This window comes from Stegastes partitus, unplaced genomic scaffold, assembly GCF_000690725.1.
Source record: "Stegastes partitus isolate 25-593 unplaced genomic scaffold, Stegastes_partitus-1.0.2 Scaffold1706, whole genome shotgun sequence".
NCBI classification, from domain to species: domain Eukaryota; kingdom Metazoa; phylum Chordata; class Actinopteri; family Pomacentridae; genus Stegastes; species Stegastes partitus.
The window spans coordinates 84,316-109,019 of record NW_007579437.1 but is presented as its reverse complement, the minus strand read 5'-3'; the positions used below and the strand labels follow the sequence as shown (position 1 = coordinate 109,019).

General features: G+C 41.5%; 1 protein-coding gene across 1 annotated transcript in view; it reads left to right on the top strand.

The window, feature by feature from the left end:
• Positions 1-24,704, top strand: part of stau2 (staufen double-stranded RNA binding protein 2) — a 92,149-nt gene that overhangs the window by 17,851 nt on the left and 49,594 nt on the right. Inside the window, exons 6-10 of the mRNA XM_008301751.1 lie at positions 3,596-3,755; positions 9,855-9,962; positions 19,074-19,286; positions 20,157-20,294; positions 24,185-24,313. Coding sequence (XP_008299973.1) covers positions 3,596-3,755; positions 9,855-9,962; positions 19,074-19,286; positions 20,157-20,294; positions 24,185-24,313 — 748 coding nt within the window. The remainder of the gene's footprint in view (positions 1-3,595; positions 3,756-9,854; positions 9,963-19,073; positions 19,287-20,156; positions 20,295-24,184; positions 24,314-24,704) is intronic.

The window sequence follows — 24,704 nt, the reverse complement described above, 5'->3', positions numbered from 1 at the left end:
GTGATGCTTCTTTTTTTCTTTTTTTTTTTCCCTTTGAGCAGTCTCCACACCCTCCCAACAGGGGACCTGGTCCAATTCCCTCTGTGTGTAGTAATAACAATAATACCAGAAGTATGAATTGATAACACATAATAAGCAGCTCTAGCTAGCATGCGGTGATTTTTGTACTGGCTACGGCACTCTAATGTGATTTTCCAGCCTTTTTTTGTCTACGTGATTTTGATGTGTGTATGTGTGCTCGCCTGTGTTCTTGGCTTACTCGCTTGTGTGTAAGCCACTACTTTCCCACGTTGTGGAGTCGGGTCTCCCACAGGCCTCCCTCCATGTCTCTCTCTCTCTCTACTCCCTTTCTTTCCTTCCTTTTTTCCCTCTCTCCTTCAGCCTCTTTCTCTTTCTTATGCCTCTTTCTCTTCCTCTCTGCACCTGTACTCAGTGCTCCAGCCCCAGCTGCTCCCATCTCGGCTCAGCGCTGTTGGCCGGAGCCCATGTTGCACTTGGCATGTCCTCTGAGACCCTGGGGCCACACTTGACGTGCGAGGGCCAGGCAGGCCCCCGCCCAGGGACGGCTCCCGTGGCCAGGAGTTGAGAGCAGACGGATGAGAGGAGGGCTGTGGGCTGGAGAAAGACCTGCTGGAATTCTGGGAGTAATACGCTGACTCATTGTTAGGACTGCTGAGCGGGACGTTGAGGAAAGACACAAGGAGAGTGGGAAGAGGGGAGGAGATGTTCAGGAAAATGTGTTGCAAAGGGTTATTTTGTAATAGTTGCTGTGAGTAAAGCAGCAGTATTTTTGGTATTTCTGTGGAAAAAAAAGGAAAAAACAGAAGCCAAAAAAGTCAAAATTTCTTTTTTCGGTAAGCTTCTCAGGTCTGAGGTTGATCGGCCTCATTGTCGGGCCTCATTTATGTACTATTTGTCACATTTTCTGTCAGTTACAATAACGATGATTAGACACACCACAGTAATGGCTCACATCTGGGAATAGGGCGACGGTGCTACAGTGCAGTTTGATGAGGTAATACACCCGACGGATGAGACAGCTCCTTTAGATGTGAAATCCAAAGTAAAGCCTTTCGCAGTATCTTCATGTCAAGACACCATTATTTTAAAGTAGGTGTTGAAATGTTACAGAAAATGTTTGTCTCTGTCGATTAGTCAACCGCATTGGTCCACATTAAAACATCTACTGGATTTATTGCTGTTAACTTTAGTACTTTTTGACATTCATGAATCCTGGTTGATGAATTTCACTGGTTTTGGTAAATCCCTGCCTTTTCTTCTAGTTATTAGGTTGCCATTGATGTTTTTTAGTGAAGTTTCTTGGCAGCTGTTGGATGGATTGCATTGATATTTGGTTCAAAGTCACATATATAGTTATGAACCACATTTAAGATCACCCCAAGGATGAACTGCAATGACTTTGGTGTTCCTCTTATTGTTATTAACATCTATGAAATGGATTTGTCAAGAAAAGAAAACAAAAGAATTTGGAGCACACATTCATGCTCCCCTTAGAATGGATTGCAGTAACTGTGGTGATCGCTGACTTTTCGTCATCTTTAGGTCCAAATGAACATTTTCCTAGGACTTTGGTTTATTTCAGACTTGCATATAAGCTGCACCCACTTACTTTGAAAAGAAAAACAATGCGTACATATATAGGCCGCACTTGTCTGTAAGCTGCAGGTGTCCACGTTGTAACATGAGATATTTACACGTAAAGATTTTTTTTAGTTTTTAATTAAATACATCCCGATAACATACACAAATACGTACAGTAAATGCTTTTTTCCGAACAGTGCCTGTAACACAGTAGCCTAGCAGGAAAAGTCATTGATGGCTATCTTCATCTTCTTCCTGCGCACTAAAACCACTAATGTCATCTTCTTCAGTGTCAGAATAGAACAGCCTCAGAATTACTTCGTCACACACTTCCTCAGTCTCTCTTGTCACTCTCAATGTCACTTTCGTCTCAAAGCAAATTCGTAAAAATCCATTAATTAGCTGCATCATTGTTTAAGCCGCAGTGTTCAAAGCGTGTGAAAAAAGCAGCCGCTTATAGTCCGAAAATTACGGTACCAACTTTTAGCATAGTTCCAATTCATACACTTGTTGTTTTTACTTTCAGTACGTTCTGCAGTTGCCTTTAAAAACTGTGATGTGCCACTTTGTCTTAAATTTTGACTGTCTTTCTCATATATTCTGTTGCACGAATTGAGTTGTCATTTGTCGGTAAGCAGCTCAGGTTTGTTTATACTCACGTGAGGCACTATTACGTATGTGATGTATCTTCCGGTGTGCAAAGGATTGCAGCTCAGAATGGCCAGAAAAGCACGCTGGCTTCCATAGTGTAAAGTGAGACTGAATGTAGTAGGACATCCTGGTATTTTTGGCACACCGCATTTGACGTTTAATGTATTGGGACATACAAAATCTTTTTCTGGCATACTATGTAATACAGTAACATGGGTATTGGAACACACCCTTTGTCCTGTTATGCTTTAGGAGACACAAGAGAATCAATGACTCACAACATGTGATCAGTCATTAAATACATTAGAATATACACAAGGGGCTGTTTGTAGTTTTCAGACGTATCAAAAAGCACTTGTTGGGTTAGGGCTAGCTTAACGTGATACGTCTTCATTTAATAATGTGCATGTGTGCAATTTGTTGTGAAAGAAACTGCTTCTTGGGTTCCCCAAATTCCCACACGCACTCAATCAAGCATTAGCCTGGCTACAGTGCCAAGTAGGATATTGCGGTATTGAAATGTATACACAGAGAAAAGGGATAGCTGTATATCCTTAAAGCCTGTTTTAATTTTCTTCTGCAAGTAGTGAAATAAACTCCACCATATTCACTTACTATGGATTTTCATTCTCTCATTAAAAGCTCGGAGCCAAACGTAAAAATATCGAATACAGTTTGGGAACCAGACGCTGGTCAAGACACATTTCCATAAATCTCAGCTGCTGTTATCCATTTGTGTCGACCACATATGGCGGTTGTATGTCCTCGTGAATATAAGTGTATATTGGCAGAGAGTAAAGCGGACAGGGAGAAGGATATTAAAAACTTTGGATTTCTCTCTTCTCTTATTAGTTTTCCCACTATTTCTCTTTCCTTGTCCTCAGTCCAGCAGACATTCTCAGCCCTTCTCCTACTGACCCAGGAGGGGGTATCACACACGCAGACCTCTAAATCTGCTCGGTGACAGCTCAGTCCCGCTCTGTCAGGACCCAAAGAAAGAGAGTGTAATCTATGTTCGGGGTAAGAAGAAAGCGGAGAGGATATATGTCCCTGTGCTTTGTTTTGTATCCCTGAACTGAGATTCAATAGCAAGGCATTACTCAAGTGGTTGGCCAACAGGCTATTGTGTAGTAATTGACCCTGATGAAGTGGTGGGCCTTTAATTTGGGAACGGTGTAAACGGTGTGAATTGATAACTTGGCTCATAATGTTCGAGCCTCTTCCTTCACTTGTTTTTCATCTGTTTTTAGGCCAGAAATAAACATTCACCTTAGGGTAAACAAATCCATCCTGCAATATTGCAAGATTTTTGATCATTATTCCTGTGTTCTTTATATTCTAGGTACCATTATCCTGTTCCTAAGATCTTCTATGTGCAGCTGTCTGTGGGGAGTCATGAGTTTATTGGTGAGGGACGCACCCGCCAAGCAGCCAGACACAACGCTGCCATGAAGGCCCTGCAAGCCCTGCGCAATGAACCCATCCCTGAACGGCCACCACAGGTAAACACACACACAAGCACGTGTAAACACAGAGACTTACAAGAACATTACATTCCAGTAGTTGTTTAGCATGCACTTGTTGACTTCTGCTCAGGGAATTCCCAGAGCTATCTTCATGACACCGTTATTGCTTTAAAAAACGGCACGGCCTTCTGTCTGACTGACCCTGTGAGATTTGTTTATGAGAGTTGTTTACTTTCCTGGCTGCTGGATGTAACCATACTATCGCTGTTCACCACTGGACTCATGTTGTCGGTGAAGCACTTGAGTTTTTTAAATCATTATGCAGGCAGCTGCAAAATCTTGCAAAAATATAACTAAACCATTAGTTATGCTTAAAGAAATCATCAGACTTGCTTACAGTGGAAGCCTCTGAGTGTCTACCCTTCCCTGGGTTGCTTTCACATGACTTTCTGACTTTGTTAGGAAAACTAAATTTAAAAAAAAAAAAAAAGATCAAATATGTTTACATTTCATATGCATAATTAAAAACAAAAAAAAACCCCACTGAATTCTTTAACCATCAAGAGTAAACTTTGTATCAGTAGAGATACATTTTCAGCCCCTCTTTGATTTGGATTTGGTTTACAATTAAGATTGACTGGTATTTAATACACAATGATGCCCTTTGTGATAACGAAACAATGCCATAATGTGCACCGGTTACCTGTTTTTGACTGTTTTTAGACAACAATGGAAGCCGAGGGGACAAAGGATTAGGCTCAGTTTGGCTCCATCCACACAGACAATGCTTGTTGTTGGGATTAAGTCATTGTTCATTTTAGTATTTTAATGGCAGTGAAATAAAACAACATGTAACATCACCTTTTCGTGGTAAAATGATCTCTATTCAATGGACCAGTCCCTTTGGATCCTTCATTATCATAAAGTGCTGCATAGATCATTGTGTTTTCAATGCACTTGCTTCTTAAGTAGTAATGGGATTGCTGTTGTCACTTGAGGACCAATTTGTGCATTTTACTTTTACACCCATGCCAGTGATTTCCTTTCCGATCCGATGACAAGCAAAACCCAGGCCTCAGTATCCCTGATACTAATACTGATACCGATACTTGCTGTGTACAAAAGCTTAATGCATTCAGAAAAGGGAAATAAGAAGTAGGCTGTATCCATTTCATTTCCCAGGCATCTTGTGAGTGTTGCTGCTCTTGGAGAGTCTTCTAGAAACGGTACAAATACAGAGAGCATTTGATTGTAGTACACTGCACTCTAAATCTTATGTAGCTTCAGCTGTCACATAATACACAAGCTACTGTAGAGGAAGGGAGGAATCGATAGGTTAAATAGGCTGATTTATGTGAAATGCTGGTATTCAAAGTGAGAAAACGCCAGTGAAATACATACTGAAATATATAAATGCCAGAATGAATATATAAAATGGTAAACACCTACATTTTGAAATATTATTTGAGCTGTCATTCAAAACCAACGGGTCAGTGAGCACTGGCTGCTCATAGACCTACGTTTAGTCCATTTATATTGGATACCCAATAAAAATATGCAGCGTTTTGGCAATAAACGTACCATTTCGGTATCACAGGCTTTGACAATATATGTGTAAAATATATATAATATAAATAGTTGTAGCATTTATTTATTTCATTTTTTACTTTGCAGCCACATTTCTTTATTGCACTGATGTAATTATTTCTATCAATTTAAATCAAACTGCGTTCCACCGTTCTGTGCTGCGGTACTGCAGTTGTTTGAACATCAACATCACTGAAGCCTCGATGGACGTGAATCACATTCCCATGGTCGGTGATAAACGTCACCATAGAAACACACTCTCTCTTTCTCACTACCTAGTTACTGGCTGCCACTGCCAAAGGATTCAGTGATAGAAGTCTGTCACACCCTAACCGCACTTTCCTGCTTCTCTTCAGACAGGCTTCAGTAGCATTTATAGAGTCGTATTTCACATGTGACTAGGTATTACTTGGACTAGATCCTGAAGGTAGCAAGTTTATTTTATGCTGCGTCTCGTGTTGGTGATGAAACACACATTTACAGCAAATGACTGAATCAGATGTCCGTCTTTTAATATTAGAATCAATGCCAGGAGAGAAACTTTGCGATTAGAAGTAGCATCGATCCTCAAACCGCACAAACAATTTGAAGATTGTTATTTATTCTGCCAAATACTTTGACTAATCAGCCAGTATGATCCCGGATCTCTACTTAATGCATAAGTTGTACTGTCTACATGCATTTCCACCTTATGAAACATCTACCCACCCTCTCTCCCCCCCTCCACCACAACTCAGATTGTCCGATCAATGCAACCTCATCCCTTCAGCACTTTTGTCACCTTATGACTGCTTTCACCTCAGATGACTACTCCAGCCCCTCCTACCTGGAAACGCTTCCCTTAATTAAAAAGTCAAAGGATTTTCGCTGCCGATCCGTCCGTCCCATCCCGCTGATGGCTCTGAAGTGTTATGTAGTTTTTCTGCAGTTACTAAGATGAAGCTTTTCATCAGATTGAATCCAAATCCAGCTCGGCTCTAATTACTCTAATGTATAATTTAAGCCCCGCAATCTTGATAGTTTTAGTTTGCACCTGGCAGGGGTGTATTTTGTGTTCCCTCTTTCGTTTTTTTTTGTTTTTTTTCCTGTCCGCCCTTTTCTTTCTGCCTACTCCCAATGTCATTGTACCTTTCCAGAGTTTCCCTCAGGCATAGCTGTTAACTGTTGTTATCATCTCCCACCGGAAATCAAATTACCCCATATCCTCACCGCCTGGCATCGCTGATGGTTATTCAAAACGCTTTGGCTCTTCTCACTTGCCTGCCTTGCTGTCTTGTGGCGTCGGCCTCCATAAATGAGCTCTTTGTTTGCTGCTGCTTCTGAGTCTTGATTTACAAATTGAGGCACATTGTGTCTACAGTATACGTCTGTCATTCTGTGTCTGCGTGAGTGTGTGTGTGTTCCTACATGTGGAAGTGTGTGGACACCCTCCAGCTATATGCGTTTCTTTTCACCATGGGCTGTCAAACCTTTATGTCAAGGAAGACCACAGCTAAATATCAGTGACACTGTAATTAGAGTGTTTATCCACAGGTAGCGCAACAATACGTAACCTCAGGAATGACAAAACACCTGCAATTTTACAGGATTTCAGGCAGCAATAAATGTTAAACACTAAAACGGTTGACTAACTTCGAAGTCCCTGCCAGAGGGTTTAACTGCTGCTGATAAAAAAAAAATCTTATATGTGTAGTGAAACAAATGTTCTTTCTGTTTTGTGGGGGGGACAAAAAAAAGATTTGTCTGTTTACCTCACTATCAGCAGTTGAACTGGGCATTTATGAGGGTTTCTAGGACATTAGTTGCATGCTCAGGGCATGGGTGGTGTGAAGGAAGATATATTTAGATCTCTGAGAACAGTTTTTCTTTCAGTTTTGCAGAATTATGTTGTCTCATCCACCGGGAGTCCCTTCCTATCCTTTGATCTAAGAGTGCGTTTCCCCTTTGAAATCAATTGAGCGTGAACTCGATTGTGAAAACAAAGCATTCTCTTCGCCCGTAGGCACTTTTCATTCAAATAGCTCCTTCAGGGTGACTGTTAATATCTTAGAAAGCTATATCGGTTGTTATTTTTCAGCAGGACACCCTGTCCAGTACATCCATAACTAGAAGCAGTACCGAGGTCAGATTTAGCCCTCTGTTTGTCTTTGTCACAGGAAGTTTGCTAATCTGCTCGGTCATTCCGGTTTCGCACGCGAATACGCACCGACTGACACATGCGGACGTTTACCCACGGCGGTTTGGCGAGGCAGCCTTGAGAGCGGATTCACGCTATTGATCACACGCATCAAAATTGAGGGTGAAAGAGGAATCTGTGACCATGAAAGCTATAAATGCATATTAAAATTCAAATGAAAACAGTGGGAGGGAGAATGGACTTGAGCCCCTTTGGACTGACTCACTTTCAAGTTTTTCGTATTTATGTACATACATAATACATTATGAGCACTACTGTGGTTTTTATCAGTCGACTTCATACAAGTTGTCATAAACAGAAGAAAGCTAAAACAAATCAATATGTGGTGTAATCACCCTTTGCCGTTTGGATCACAGATTCTCCTAGATACTTAAGCATACAGTTTTTCAAGGTACTTGGCAGGTAGGCTGCTTGGAGAACATGCCACGGTTGGCAAGTTGCTTCTCTCATATTGTGTAATACCAGACTGACGTGATGCTGTCGGTTCAGCGAGGGCATTACTGTACGTTACAGGACTCCTTGTTCTTTTTGCCGCTAGATAATTCATTATAATCCTGGCTGTTTAAAGTCATTGTCCAAAATGGATTTGGGACCGATCAGACGCCACCCCGATGGCACCGCATGATGAATATAAATCTAAACATTTAAAGTGCCAAAAACCTTTCCACAGTACCGTATGTTTCAAATCCAGTGCGTGTACCTCCCTCGAATATTAGGTCTTTGGCCCAGTGCGGTAGGTGCAACGTGACTGTTTCCTGTGAAATCCAAGAGATCACACGGTATTAATCATGTGCTGTATCAGGTCACACAATGAAGCGGGAGAAGGGAAGGAGCCCAAAGGGAAAGACCGCAGCCATTCAGACTTAATCAGACAAAGAGCTGGACATGAGAAGATAAAGATCAAGACAGCACTCTGCATTCCCATACACAACTGGCAGCAAAAAAAAAAAAAAATGTTGTATGGCTGATGATATGATCTCCATGGTGTGAACAAGGTTTTATTACAAGCAGAAGAGACTGTCGTGACCAATAGCAAGATGTCTTTTCAGAGATGAATTGTAACCAGTTTAGGAATTTCTGAAAGCTGCTCTTGTCAGTTGGATCTATATTTATACAGTTAACTTGGCAATTCTGAAACCGTTAAATAACTAAAATCTCAAACCTGAATCATCTGACTTGAAGTCCAGACTTGTTTTATAGATTAATGAGCAGGAATGTTGTGGCTAGGGAGACATTTTTTTGAATTGTTCACATAGAAATGTCACCAGAACTGTCTGTAGATACAAAAACATGCGAAATGAGTTCCTGCTGACCTTCATCGTCTCTTTTTTTTTTGACTCCTCGTGCTGTAGTTTCTTTTTTGAGGAGGACAGTGTTATTAATTTTCACCAACAACGCTATCTAGAGGAGAGGTAGCACACAGGAATTCTGGACCACCCCTTTAAGACCTTCCTGTGCAGACAGAGGACCACCAGTCGTGTCCCGGTAACCGAGTTCTCAGTCCCATATCAGATTAGGGCTGTATCCAGAAAACAGACGAGCGTTTCGTTGCAGCAGGTTGGCCGACATCCACGCTCTTGTTGGGTAATTCAGAAATGTTTTTTGTTTGATATGTGCCACAGGTTTTGGAGTCATGGGTTGGCAAAAACAAAAAGGAAGATGTTCTTTCCATTTATTAAAAGAAAAATAATCTACCTTATTAGAAACTCTTAAGAATAACCCCAAAAGAAAATATCCTACTATTTAGCTGATTTAGTTACAAAAAATGTCTGCACATTGTTAGTGGCCTCAGGCTAGTTATGCTTCTTGTGGTTGCATATCTGCAGTATTTTATGGGGTTTGTTGTCAATTTAGTTCTTATTTATTTTGCTGAAGCCCAAGAAAACCACACTTTTGTGACACCACTTGACATATAGTCGGTTCAAAAGTTTTTCCACACAGTCGTGATTCAATCGGCACTTCTTTCCAGTGTTTCTTATTTAGTGGGAGATCATAATTCTCCCAAACAGGGAGTTAAGTGATGGCTGAGACTCTTGCAGCGTTGGCTTCTCGTTTGATTTCACGATAGCAGTGATGCTACTTATATAAACCAGAGCTGCCAAAGCTTCCGTGGTGGCAGCGGCCGTTTTGAATTTTAACTTTAATTAGAAATAGCTGTACCCCTTCACTTCTGCTAACCTCCTTGTTTGTGTGACTGGATGCAAAAGTGGGAGAAACATCAACGTTTTAACACTGTGGTGACGTGATAATGAAAAAATGGTTGTAATAGTTTAGCTGCTGCATGAAACGACAGACCGTTTGTTAAACCTGTGTCCTAGTTAAAAACACACATTTGTTTGTTTCTTTTCCAGAACCCAGAGGAGAAAGGGGAGACCGAGGAAGGCACCGACGCCAGCAAATCAGAGATCAGCCTGGTCTATGAAATTGCCCTCAAGAGGAACTTGTCTGTTAATTTTGAGGTGAGAACAACATGACAGAGTTATGAGCAAACACAGACAAACGCTGTTATTATTACTATGAATCATGGTCTTCCTTGAAGTAACCACAGAAAGAAAGCTCAATGAGGACAAAGCCACACTTTTACAGAATGTCGAAGCAGTCGTTATTTCCAGAGTTTGTAAAATGTATTAATGCGGGAAGTATGACTAAAGCCAAACACCTCATTAGCTGCATGAAAAGATAAAGCAGAGGAAACTGAAGGAGTCACACTGATAGTACTTTATCCTGCAATGATAATGAAACTGCGTAAGAATGTGTGTTTCCCCAGTTTTGCCTAATTTGCTCACCAGTGTGGTCAGTTATCTTGAAGAGACTTAAGAAATGTGAGCAGGATTTTGTAGGTGGATTACTACTAGATTTGACTGCTTGTGGGAAATCGTTGTAATGTTATGTTTGGTATGTTTCTGGGCTCGACGAAGCACATTGGAATGGGTTTAGTGACGTGGTCCTGTCGTGGATGATGAGTCAGCTTAGTTCAATTGAGCCAGAGAGCGTTATCTGGGACAGTATCGGTAACTTCTTTAGTTATCATGAAATTTCCTAAAAAAGGATGTGCAAGAATGTGTCTTTAAATTCTGAGGAACTGTGAGACTCTCCCCAGGGGCGGAAAAAAAAGAAAAAGTCTTGTTCCTTTGTTTGAGCTGTGCACTCTCTTTTGACTTGTGTTTTTCATTCATGTAGGCATATGTGTGTTTCATTAATGTAGACGTGCTCTACCTTTGTGATTCTGACCTCAGGATGTGGTGGACGGGCAGGCGAATGAGCAGAGCTTGTGCTTCTCTCTCCAACAGCTTCTAATGAGAGGCACTGTGGCAATCATTACAGCGGTATTCACCTATTATCAAGCAATTGAATATCAGGGATTAAATTAACTGCATTTCAACACACAACCTCAGAAGTGCTTCCAGCTGAACATTTTCAGACTTAAGTAGTTTAAGCTCAGTGCTTTACCAGAAGTGCACCTTGCATTGACTGTAGCTGAGCTGTCTTCCTCCACACTGTAGTGTTTTTCTGTTTTATTGTGTGAGCCTTATTTTTTTTTGTCAGTCAGTATTGTTTGCTAAACAAAGTCTGGTATATCTCGACAGAATCTCGTCTTTTGTGCTGAGAAAAACCTTTTGCTGTGAACGTCCCTCCTCTAGTTAGCTGAAGGCTTAATTTCCTACTTTTCCTGAAACTTGAGTTAGTTTCAGTTAGTTCAGTGGACAGCTTCAGTGTTGACATTTGTGGGAAACCTTGGCTCAAGTGTGACAGTAAAGCTGAGGGAAAACGTGTAACCCCGGGGATTTTCCTTTTCACGTCAGCAAAGTCTCAGTCAGTTTGATGCCCAGCATGTTGAGGAAATGAATCTTAAGCCACATCTGCATTGACTTGCTTGTCCAGATATTTTGGTTTCTGTTTGAACATATTTCTATTCACAACAGCCTCTGGGGAAAGATTTTTGCATCGGCGGGCTGGTGAAAAACTGAACTTACCAAAGCTAACAAGAATCCACATCATACATTTTCAGTTTGAAACAAATTTGACAGTGATCTCTTAAATACTTTGCTTACTAACACCTGACAATGCATATCATGTGGCCGTTCATGTACACTTGGCACATGGGTACTGGTGTGAACATAAAGCAGGAGGTTGGTTGCTTAGTTGTAGAAAATGCAACAAAGGAATGGTGACAAGCAAGACAAGAGATTTCTTTATCTGCACGACAGCTGCCAGCATAGACCCAAGGGTAAGCAACACCTGTAAGGTATAGCCATGCCTGATGTATTTCTTTTAAACAATACATAGTGAGGGCTAAGACCTGATCAGAACGTGAACATGTCTTTCTGTGTCTTCATTTCCAAAATTCTCAGTTTCTGCTGGAGTTTTAAAAAATGAAACAGACTCGGTAGTGTTTCCAAAAGTCTGTGCTTTAGGGGTAAGTTTTAAAATGAAAGAGTATTATTGTGGATGTAGCCTTACAATCATGGCCAGGGTCCACTGGATAAGACACCTGACTTATGGTTTTAGCTTTTCCTCGCAAGATTCCTCGGGACATTACAAATAATCCTACCACTACTTTATTACCCTTCAGAGCCACAGCCTGCAACTTTTCTAAATCCACAATGTCTGCTGTGTCCTTAAATGACCTGCTGGTTCCGTTCTCCTTGGCTTTCACCATATCTCAGCTGACTCATCCAATATTCTCTCCCTCATCGCTCCCTCTTCTTCTTTTTGCACTCAGCAAGGTGCCAAAAACAAGGGAGGCTCAGTTTACACTGCATGCCCCCTCCCTTCCTCCACAGAATCCCTCCCTTCCACCTCTCCTACCATCACTCCCCAAAAAATCACACACAAGGGCAGTAGCATGTGGAGGGGTAGCGGGTGGGGGGACAAGCAGATGGGGGTGAGAGGAAGCGGTAACAGGGAGGGAAGGAAGGGAGGTAAACTCTACTCACTGTGTTGACTTTGCTCGTTATTAAGAGTTTACACAACATTAGAAAAATTATCTGGAAACCTGTCCAATCCTCCCTTTAACCCCCTCCCGTCCCCCCCCCCTTTTTTTTTTTTGTTCAAAAACACATTTGATCATCAGAGCATGACATGGCTATCCTTCCTGGAACCGCTATTAATAATTTCAGCCAGCTAAATCGGCATTGATGTGATTCATTATCCGCCATGTCTTTGTCACTGTCAGCAATTACGCCGCTTTCATTTTCAGTCCCTCCAATTTGGAAGCTGAGAGCAGCGGTTTTTTAAAAAAGCAGACCACAGTGACATTCCTCCAAACGGTCCCTCCGATGCTCACTGTCAGTCTGGAGACATTCTGTTCATTGCTGTTGTCTGATGAGCAGTAAATCAGCAACTATTTTCCATGTGCTCTCTCTCACACTTTCTTCCTTTTACCCTCTATCTGCCTCTCCGTCAACAGTTGATAATCTTCGTCTGTTTCACAAGTTCTGATTTATGTGCGCTTCGTGAAAGCGGCGTTATGCTTGGTTTGTTTTAGTCTATTGTTTGTCGTAAATAAAAGTCGTGATTTAAAGTTGAGGAAGAAATGGAAATGGGTCAGACTGTCTTTTTTTTTTTTCCCCTTACGGTAAAATCTTCATCCGTCACAACAGTTTTTTTTTTTTATGCCACGTCAAGCGTTGAGCAACAATCAATATTTATTTAGCTTTGACAAAACACATGAGAGCATGCAGTGAGGCATGTGGATACAAAAAGCCATTGGGGTTTGGGATAAAAGACAAAACAGCCTACGATTGTGGCTTACAGTTGTGTACAATAAGAATACAGGCCCGACAGACAGAAAACCAAACATACATCCAATTTATATCGTTATACATGAAAGAGGAAATACCTGCAAAAAAGGAAAAGCGAAGAGTCATCTGCAACCAAAGAGATGAAACACCAATGAGTAATAAGAATCAAATGAAGAAAACAGAAGAAGCAATAAAGAAAACCATACTTTTATTCCAGCTTGAAAGGAGGCGTAACATACAATTTAGTCCATTGCTTCACAATAGCCTGTTGGGTTTTTTTCCCCCTGAATTGTCTGTATTTTGCCCAGACAATTGTGGATATGTTTGTTCTGTGCATTTTTACCGCAACAGTTTGAGATTTTAAATATCTCCAACAGTTTCACTGTAATTTTGTGTACAAACCGAACAAAGAGGTTTCAGGAAATCGTGTTTTTACTTGCTGTTAGTAGCTGAACTCATTTCCATTTTTCAGTAGCAGATATATTAGTGTCACTAAGTATTCATGCTGTAATAGCTGTACACATGTAATAGTTTTGTTTATGTCAAGCTGGTATGTCCTCAGTGTGTTGCATGCATGATCCTTCCTAAATTAATCTTTAAGTGCCTCAATAAATCAGCGCCACAGCCACTCTGTGGATTCATCCATAGATAGGACAGTAGCAGGGTCCCCAGGAACTCCACCAACAACAATTGCAAAATAGCCCACCGCAGAACTACATTTGGTCAGACAGCCTTTTCAATCAAAGGCTGTCACATCTGGAACACATTACCAAACAAAATTAATATATTAGCAGATTTAAAAACTTTTACAGCAAAAGTTAAGAACTGGCTGAAAGAATAACAAGAGTGTACCCACTGATGACACGTATAAGGTCTAACTGACTTTGGATTGGGCCATTGTGCCTGTGTGTGTGTGTGGTGTTCATAAGAAATAATCTGCAGCGTATACAACAAGTTCTATTCTGCCCAAGGAAAGATGCTCATTTTGAGCCGTATTCAGGAAGGATAGATCCTGGTCACAAGACGTTGGGAGTTTGTTCTACGTTGGATCGTAGTATGTAAAGGATGGGAGGGCAGTCTGCTGTACATGGCTATCACTAAGCGAACATAGCTGAGAGAACATAAAAGAGCCAAAGAGATGGAAATCAATCCTCTCCCTCTCCTGGCATAACATACCTTTCTGTACGTCTCATACCCCTGATTTCGCTCCAGCAGATTCACTTTCATCCTCAGTGTGTTGCATGCATTATCCTCTCACTCTGCGCTATGCTGTGGCTGCAGACCAAGACTGAATTACACACCTCTATGGGTTTCTTTTTGCTCATCCATTACATTCTAACTCATTAGACAAAAATTTGACTTCATCTTCTTCCCTACAATGTCACATCCTCTTCACCTTGTCTTCTTTGATGTACTGAGATGGAGTGGTGCGCTCCCCTCAGCCTCAGTCTAACCCTTAACCTGACACACATGCGTGCACAGTTACATATTCGTGCATCCTACGCAAAACCTTAGCGGTCATCTCTCATGTGAACGTCTTTCAGAGCAGCCATGTTTTCACATCATCTCATCCCTGTCCTCACTGGGGCATGAAATTACCCGTGAGTCACTGCTAGCGAGTGTCTGCTTTCCCATCCCTCTGCAACGATGAGGGTCGCCGCCACCCTGAGAGCCAGTTGGCTCATTTAATCCCCCCGTCAGGCAATATCAAACAGATGTCAGCATCAAAGAGGAACCAATCTATAAATCACAGCTAGTGTGTTGGATTGGAGGCTCCCTTTCCAAGGAGGACACAAGAGAAGAGGGTCCGGGCCAAGAACCACCCATCTTACAAGAAGCAGCTTCCCTCAGGGCTTGTCCATCCACCACTCATCACAAAAGAGCCTTTCTTCCCTCTACCAGTCCCCACCATTGTCCTACCCTGCTCCCATAGCCTCCTCTTCCAGAGTACCTGAGTTCTCGCATGCACAGATCCTCAGACTGCTCAGGGTATTGATGTCTCTATGGGAAGCCGAGGAGAAGGCCTTACATGTTTGGAAAGAAAAAAAAAAGAAGAGAGAGATGAAGAGACAAGAGGAGAAGGGGATTGAAAAAAAAAAAAATCAACATTGAATTACCGAAGGTTTCCTGTGTACAACCTGATCCTTGTCATTAGGCGCGAGACGGGTGTGTTTGTGTGTTTGTTTGCATGTATGTGTGCGCGGAAATGAATGGAAGTGCTGAAATCCCATCGGTGTGGTGCAGATCTCGTGTCGTCTGCCAGGAGTCTGACTGCAGCTTGTCTGCCGCCATCCTTGGCCAAGAGTACGTAGCATTGTGTGCACAGATATACACTTAATCTCGTACTCTTTGTTGACTGCGCTATATACCTTTTACAGGCCACATTTGATTCCTTTCTTCCTGTCGGTAACTGTGTGTTTTCACTTTAGACAGCGCGGCTGGATCGTATCAGCGCAACACTTGTCCACCACTTATTCTGTGGTATCTGTGCACGTTCCCAGTGTGTCACCTTGAAAAGAGCGTGTTAGACGAGCAGGAAAAAGACAACAAAAAACTCATCCTAATGTACAAAGAGTACAGATATAGTTACAGCATTCTTTGGCAATTTGCACCTGTTATTTCTGGATTAAATGAAATGAGTAATTTGGTATGAGGGTGTAATTGGTTTGTTTAGTAATTGACAAAGTGATAAACAAAAGTTATTTTTTAATAGTTTTACCTTTTAATATGGGCAACACAACAAGCATGGGGACACTTACTATACGTGTTCTAGACATTTTTTATTTATTTTTTTTTAAAGGAAATGTACATTTTGGGAAAATCGCCTTTTCTTTTCTCACCAAGAGTTACATCTGGTAAATGCGTAGCTGAAGACAACAGCCACTGGTGGAAGAAACTACCTTGCACCAGCACCTACCAGCACCTCTTAGCCTCACTGATTAATTGCTTACATTTTTTTGTTTAATCCATACAGAAAACCAAAGCGTTATCCACCAGACTATGTCCTGACTATGTCAAGTCATTGCTTCGGTTTTATTCCACAGTTTTTAGGGTTATGACAGTAGCTCACTTCTTACTGGACTACATTTCCGTTGTACATCTAACCGGCTGTGGAGCGAGTTATGTTTGAGACAACGGATCAGCATGAATAAAAACACTACCTACTGACCAGTCAGTTTCCTTGGAAAATGGCGTCATCATTCCTAGAAGATCTGATGGAGCTCAGTGTGGATAGTCAGAGGGTCTCTGGGGAGATTTTTTACATACCATCTAAACCCACCAAAATCGAGATATGACTCCCTTGCTTTGTTTTTTTTCCCCCCCCTCTTGACTGCAAGCAATTTTAAAGTAATTTCTTTGTTCTATAGCCTTATTTTGTAGCAATGTAATCCTAAAACAGAGACTAATAAAGCATCAAAGCCTTGTACTTGTTGACCTTTTTAGATTTGCAGTAAGCCTATTTACTGGATTGAATGACGCTTTAATATATTTTTTTCTACTTGCTCCCAAAAATGTTCAACACTGCTGGGATTGCAGTTCAGACAACAAGACTAAAATGAGCTTTAAGAGTAGACAGCATCTAAGAAACACAGCTTTACAGGGATGTTGATAAGCCTATTAACTTACATATTTACACCTTTGGCAGTTTTTTTTGCTTTTCTTACTGCAGTAGTGTTACTTTGAAACCTGTATTTTATTTTTGGAATTCTTCATATTTGTTTCGGACTGTAGTTTGTTGTCATTGTGAGAAATATGCGACTTTAGACCTGTCTACATTCGCATCTGGTGACAACACTGTCCATTTTAGGTGGATGTGCTCATAGCTGTGTTCAGAAAACCTGAGTTGACTAAACGAGTTGTTTATCCAGCTTCATCTGACCGCTCAGCACGACTGTGGTTGTTCGGCTTAGTGAAGCCAGATAATGGGAAAGATATCCTGGACTCTCCACTCATTGTCAGACAGCTAAACAATGACTTGTAGTAAAGATTCCTGGACAGAATCAGACAAGGAACTACACTGTCACATTGTGCACAACTCACCACTCGCCCACCAGGGTGCCTAATTTTCCCGTAACTTATAGAAATTGTTTATCTTTCCGTGTGTTTGTGTTTGTGTGTGGAAATAGAGCTTTTGTTCAAATGTATTCACTGATGCAATAGTGTTTATGTCTTTGTGACCATCTTGCTCAACCACATAGGCTGAACACTTACACATGTTGATTGTGATGGAAGCCACAGAGCTATACAGCTGAAGAGGCTTCCTGTCCTGCACATCCCATTATCCACTACATCGCTGACTTGTGCCTGCCGGTGTATAACCGAAAGCTTTCTACATTTTGCTACGAGTTAGTATCTTTTTTCCTCAAGTTGACATGATCTCAGCTGAGCACCGGCCAGTGATGTGCAGTGTCATCACTAACACTGTTAAAGAAGTTCAGAAATGGGATGTAACCGGTCCCTTTGAATGTTGTAATGTACAAGAAGCTGCCATGTTACATTTCCTCTTTCTGGTGATGAGCAAGACCAGAGTAGATCCCCTGGGTTGGGAGCGAGTTTGGCTGTTAGCATGGACAGCTAGTGCTCCAAGGCTTCCCTGCAACACACATCTCCACATACTTCAACTCATTGTGCAGGAATGCTGACAGGCTAACAGGTTAGCAGTGACAGCAAACATGGGGCCCAGTGTCAGCCATGTTGAGAAAATCCTTCAGCTAGGATGAGGAAACCTGAATAAAACTATCATACTTTGTGTCCTGTGTGTAATAAAATCAAAATGCAATTTGACAGCATATAAAGCTACATCTATATTAGATGTTTCTGCAGTGATTTTCTCTATGTGAGTGGTGGGAGTAGTTTTCGTGCACCAAACTTGCCTTGTCATTTTAGTTTCTTAATTGAACCGAACCATTTGTTTGTGTGGGCGTAGTTGTGTAAGAGCGAAGAGGGGATATGCACACATTATCCTTTGTTTTCCTCAAGGTCTGGTATTAGTCTGTGTTGATGTGCGAAGTATCTGAGGAATGCTCAAGGTTCCGCTTATCAGTTTTGTCGGTCACTGAGTTCAAATTAACTGTTTCTAGATTGCATCTGATTGCTACAATTTGTGCTGTCTGCACCACAAATTAGGTTCAAATGAAGAAAGCTGGCAGGGGGGGTTGAAAAAATTCAAAGAAACACACACGGCAGCTACAATTAGAGGGATTGCGAGGAAGAAAGCCATTTAGTTAGGAACTGAAACTGCATCCACATCAACTGAACGTGTACTTCTGCACTCAGTAAGTGTGTGAAACTTAATTCTTCCTCCAGTATGTTTTCCTATATAAGGTTGGGGAGAACCCCACCTGCTACACACACACACACACACAGACACACACACACACACTCGCATACTGTTCTCGGACTTCACAGGAAGTAGATGTGATTGCAGAAGCATGACCTAACGCCAGCCGGTGTTTGTTTTAGGTCTCCCAGGTGACCAGAGGCTAGAGGAAGGAAACTGAGCCTTCATCACTAGAGACTGTCATCTAGGAACATGTTACTCTTCATATGTGTGTTTGTACGTCAGTGTTGTTCAGGCCAGTGTGTTTTTGTATATGGATAACACGCGCATATGGGTGGGTAGCAGTGTGACCATCGAGAGCAGATGTTTTGGACCACCTGCTGTAGCTGCTCGCTGAATGCGCCGCACACACTCCCTCACACATACCACGCATGACACAAACACTTACAAATCACATTGATTCATTTTTTTCCCTCGTCCATTTGTACTTTATCTTTCATTGACTTTTTTTTTTTGTGACAAACATCCTCTCATAACTTCCCCAGGTGTTGAAGGAGAGCGGCCCTCCACACATGAAAAGCTTCCTGACTCGTGTCACCGTGGGGGAGTTTTCTGCCGAGGGCGAGGGCAACAGCAAGAAGCTGTCCAAGAAGCGCGCTGCTCTGTCCATCCTGCAGGATCTAAAGAAGCTGCCCTTCATACCCACTGTGGAGAAACCCAAGACGCACTACAAGAAACGAACTAAGACCATCCTCAAGGTACTGCAGCTGGATGACAGCGTACTTTAAGTTGCACTCAAGGCATCCTGGTTTATTTCCTTGGTATAATGAATTCAATTCTACAATTCTACAATTTCATCTAGCAGATGCTTTTGTCCAAAGCGGCGTATATCTGAGAGCAGACACAACACAAGCAAGGATCTAGTCAGGAGAAAACAATCTAGATAAGGGCCATAGAACAAGTTAAGTGTGATAGGGCGTTGATGCCAATAGCAGGCTGTGTGGGAGGTAATAGGATTTTTTATTTAATTTTTTGTTTGTTTTCAGTCTGTCAAGTGCAAAGGTGTTCAGTGAAGAGCTGGGTCTTTAGTCTTTTCTTAAAGACTGAGAGGGAATCAGCAGATTGAACAGAGTTTGGTAACTCGTTCCACCACCGCAGAACCACAGAGGAGAAGAGTCTAGCTACCGACCTCGGGCCCTGTTGCGGTGGTTGTATCAGGAGGTTTTTGTTGGGCGAGTGTAGTGAGCGGGAGGGGGTGTAGATCTGAATGAGAGAGTTCAGGTAGGAGGGAGCTGTTCTCGTTGTGGTTTTGTAAGCAGGTGTCAGGGTTTTGAATTTGATGCGGGCAGCAACTAGAAGCCGAATACACAAGAAAAGGCAGAATTAATACACCATTATAATTAGTTGACTGCAAATTGAGTAAAGGTTAACGTGGAAATATCACTACTATGCGTCAGTGACATGATATTGAGAGATATTTTCTTGTCTCTCCATCCATTGCAGATGATTTTAATTCCATTTACCATATATATTACAAATAGATACACACTTCTTATCCGTTAAGCTCCGTAGAGTTACAATGATAGAAATTAATGTGATTATTTGTGTCCATCATCTTTTCCATCCAGACGGGACCAGACTATGGCCAGGGCATGAACCCAATCAGCCGTCTAGCCCAGATCCAGCAGGCCAAAAAGGAGAAGGAGCCCGAGTACTTGCTGCTCTCTGAGAGAGGGATGCCCCGGCGTAGGGAGTTCATCATGCAGGTAAACGGTAGTTCTGCTTCACATTCTCTTCCATTTCCTGCCACAGCATGTGCTCCTGCAAGAAAAAAAAAAACACTTTTCCTGACAACAATTTTTGAAAAGTTTAAGCTAATGTAGCCTAATCCTAAAGTGACACAGGATTAAGGAGGGTGAAAGGATGAGGTTGTGCATGCCCTGGAAGAAAAGTAGCTTAACTATCATCTGCTCAATTTTGGTCTGCTGCATAAATCAAAGGATGGCTGTGTGAGTTGGTGGATGAAGAACATGACAGCAAAGGTGCTACATAACCTTGTTGGAACTAAGATCAAGAGGCAGAACAAGGAAAAAAAAAAAAAAAACCTCCTCTATCTGGGCAAAGGCAGCCAACAGGACAATTACATAACCTGTTTAAAATGGGATTATACTTCCTGATAGACACGTACACAGACAGCTGCTGACACCACCGAGGCATAGTCGTTCTAAATTACGCTTGGAGGACGCGTTCCACATATAAGCCGTACATGCAGGCTGCTGCCGAGCATGTGTGTTGCCGTCTTTGTGGTGTAGCGGATGCACTGCACTTCGATTATAATAAGTGGCTGAGCATTACGTAAGTGGTGTATATGTGGCATGGAGATCTGTGCTACGAACGTCAAAATATACCAGCATTCTAGTTATATGCTGCACACAGAAATGGGTAACTATACTTTATAATTTCAACTACCAGTATTGCAGGAAATTAGCATTTTTTATCAAATTGGGAGCCTTGATCACCCCATCTGCATTTATTTGCCAGTATCAGCTGATGGTGCTTAGCAGTTTACAGAATCTGCTATAGTTTGCAGATGACATTGTACCCATATTACCCAAACTCAAAAAGTTTCACAGAGGTGTCCTGGATCCAAACAAGACTTAACAATCCCAACATACAAGTATGCTGTCTTGTTTTGCGACAACCCAACACCATATATGTGCTGCAGGCGAAGCAACGACAAAGATACTTTCCACAGCACCTATGTTTTATGAAAGGCCCGCATGTGTTACATGCTCAGTGTAGCCGTGGTGTTAGCATAGTTTCTCCACGATGTTCAAACTCAGAAATAGTCTTCAACTTGCCCTTATGTATTTGGTGCAACAGCCTCATGGTATCCATAGACGAAGCTGGTCCCGTCCTTTCCATAAAATTCATTGCTAACTGTATTAAAAGGTGAAAAAAGTCCAGATCCTGTGCAAATTTATTGCTTCATGTTTCTGTTTCTTTGGACGTTGAAAGATGTAATGAAATTGTTGGGGGTTTGGTTATTTCAGGATGTAAAGCAACAGAAGCTGATCGTATTATTGCATCCTGTTTCTCACATATAAAAACTTGCCCAGTAAATATTAGCTCTGGCACATTTACATGTGTAAGATGGTTTACAATTTATTTGGAAATTCTCTTCCGTACACTGTTTGGATCTCGGATCTCCCTGTGTTTCCTCTCACGCCTCGTTTCTCTTCTTGCTTTCTCGCTCCTCTCTCGCCCTCTCCGTCTCTCGTGCTCCCCGCTGCCTCTTGAAAAGTTCTGTTTCATATTTATTATTTTTATAGTTGGCAGTTAAAGCTCAGAATAGATGAACATTCATCTTTACAGCCCTGTTTTCCTCAGTGGAGCAGCCAACTGGTAGTCTATAAAATTTCAGGTTGTCTTTTGTAGCCAGTAAAGACAGCAGCGCACGGTCTGTTTTGTGTACCACGGGAAGATGTAAGAATGTGGCTGTTTAGGAAGGAGCCAGTGTTCGAAACAGAATAAGATTTCATGGTCGTGTGGCTGCAGCAACCTTTACCTTTAACTTAGTTATGGATGAGTTACTGTGTATCACTACACCAGTTAACACAGCAGAGTCTTTGTATGAGAGGGAGGTTTATCAGATACAACAGGTACCTTATTTAGAGTTGTTTAGTTTATTTACCACAAACAGGTTGCTGTAGATACAAGTTACTGCAAACCATTGTGGTGTTCTGACATATACATTACTCTTAGCTTTTAAATATTCCTGCTTTTTGTTAGGAGTTTGTTTTGTCTATCTTGATTTTGCCTCCAATACTTGTAATTGGATTGCAGTAATGCTGGATAAGGTTGTTCCTTCTCCAAATCTAATAATCAAGCACATGTAAAGTCAGGCTTCTGCAGAAATGAGCCTGCTGTTATTATTGTAAATGCAGAAGTTAAATCATTCTTAAGTGTTACTTATAGTTAAAAATGTTTTACTCTCAGAAATACAGATTATGTGTCAGAACTTCTTTATAGTATTTTTGCAAACTGGCAAAATATGCAAAAGCCAACACACATGATAGATGTTTCACCAAGTTTGGTTTGTTATTGCTGCTGCACTCAGTGTGCATCCACAGAAGTCAACCCAGTGAGCAGTTTGTTTCTGAGCTTTATCGCCTGAATGAGACCATCAACCAACAACGCTGGCATTACCTGGTCTGCTTTAATTTATGCACAACGTTTTAACCGCAGTCTCTCTTTGTCTCGCTCTCTTCCTGTTCGTCTTTCTCCGTCCGTCTCTCTCAGGCAAACTCTCCCTCTTTGTGTCTCTTTCCGTAATCCTCTTCTTTCATATGAACAGAGCTTCTCTTAGCATCAGGCAGTAATTCAGCCTCAAACCTATTCTCCATGCCTCTTTGATACACACATTAGGGCCCTGTGAGTGTGTGTTCTTTTGTGCAGTCCACTCAGTCTTCTAAAATTTCCACATTGTTTCCCTTGGTGAGCAGCAGGGCTCAAATGAGTCTCTGTTTTCGCATCTTTTGTCTGACCCCATCACTAGTTACAGAAAAAGGCTCCGCCTTGTGTCAAATGCCTTTGGGAAGCTGATCATCTTTTAAAATTCAATAAAAGAGTAATTGTGTTTGATTTAATGATTGAGTAATTTATCGAGGCTTTCCGTCTCATTGTATGTCGCGGCCTACTGGATGCATTCAGACGAGTGCTTAGCGAGCATGTCAGCCCACTTTGAGTAAGTGCACTGAGGCCTGGCTGTTCACAGGCTCTGGCTCCCAGAATGTTATTTGTACAGTGTAATTGTCTGTTTGGATAACATAACGACGTCGGATATTCTCTTGGAAATTTCTGCTTACATTCTGTGTAGACAGATTTAATGTTTTGGGATTACTGAAAAACAAACACTTCACTCGGATTCTTTTTGCACGATGCACACGGTGTGGTTGACCCGGCTCGGAGTGTTCCTCAGCTGAGAGTGAATGAAAGTCTGAAAATTCAATTTAATATTGTTTTCGGTGAGACACAGAGTGATTCATTATCACCTAAACAGAACCTGTACAGCCATAATATTCAGCCTTGAATCTGAAAGTATTGAAACTTAATGTAACTGTGGTGGAAAGTAACTCAGTACATTTACTTGAGTACTGTACTTCAGCACATATTTGAGTAACTTGTACTGAAGTATTTCCATTTTCTGCTGCTTTACACTTCTTCTCTACTACATTTATTTGATTGTTTTAGTTACACTGGAGATTTAATGTGATATTACAACTCATAATCAACAAATAAATGACAATGTAATATCATTGGTTAAGATAAAACTTTATTAATTTAAGAAAAAATCAAAAACCAACTATACAAAGTAGTTAAATCAACTTTACCAGCTTCAGTAAGTGATGGACACAGCACTACATCAATGCTTATAATCCAGAAGTATGCTTTATTCTGAATTATACCATTCTGTGTGATGATGAATACCTTTACTTTTGGTACATTAAGTACACTTTGACACGAATACCTGCCTTTTACTTGAACTCTTTCTACACTGTAACATAAGACCTGAGTGTTTCTTTCACCTCTGGCCTTTATCTCATGTATTTGTGCTTGTTTGTGTGTGCTCCTCTACGTTTTTACATTCACGCAGGTTAAGGTGAATAACGAGGTTGCCACGGGAACAGGACCTAACAAGAAAGTGGCCAAGCGGAACGCAGCAGAGGCCATGCTGCTACAGCTGGGATACAAGGCCTCTACAGTCCCTCAGAACCCCACCGAGGTACGGGTTGTGCTTCACCGCCGCTGCTTACATCGACTTGTGTATTCCGTGTCCAGTTTATATACACGCCTCCCACTCTGTTATGATGTCTGTTTGTTCCAAGGGTAGTTTCTTACATATTTACAAGTAGCACAAGTACCGAGGACTGCAGCTCACAGTTATTTTTTGTCATCAATTTACTTGTAGGTTTCAGGCTCATGGAAATCAGCACATTGAATCTGAAGCGCAAATTTGTTTAACTAGACGATGCTTGAATCCTAGTTTAATCAAAATGTCTAACAATGAATACAAGACTCATATCTGATGATAAAAGATGCTAAAATTCTATTAGACCACAATAAAGTGAACGAATTAAATATATCCAAAGTAGTTGTAAGTTACATGAAAGGAA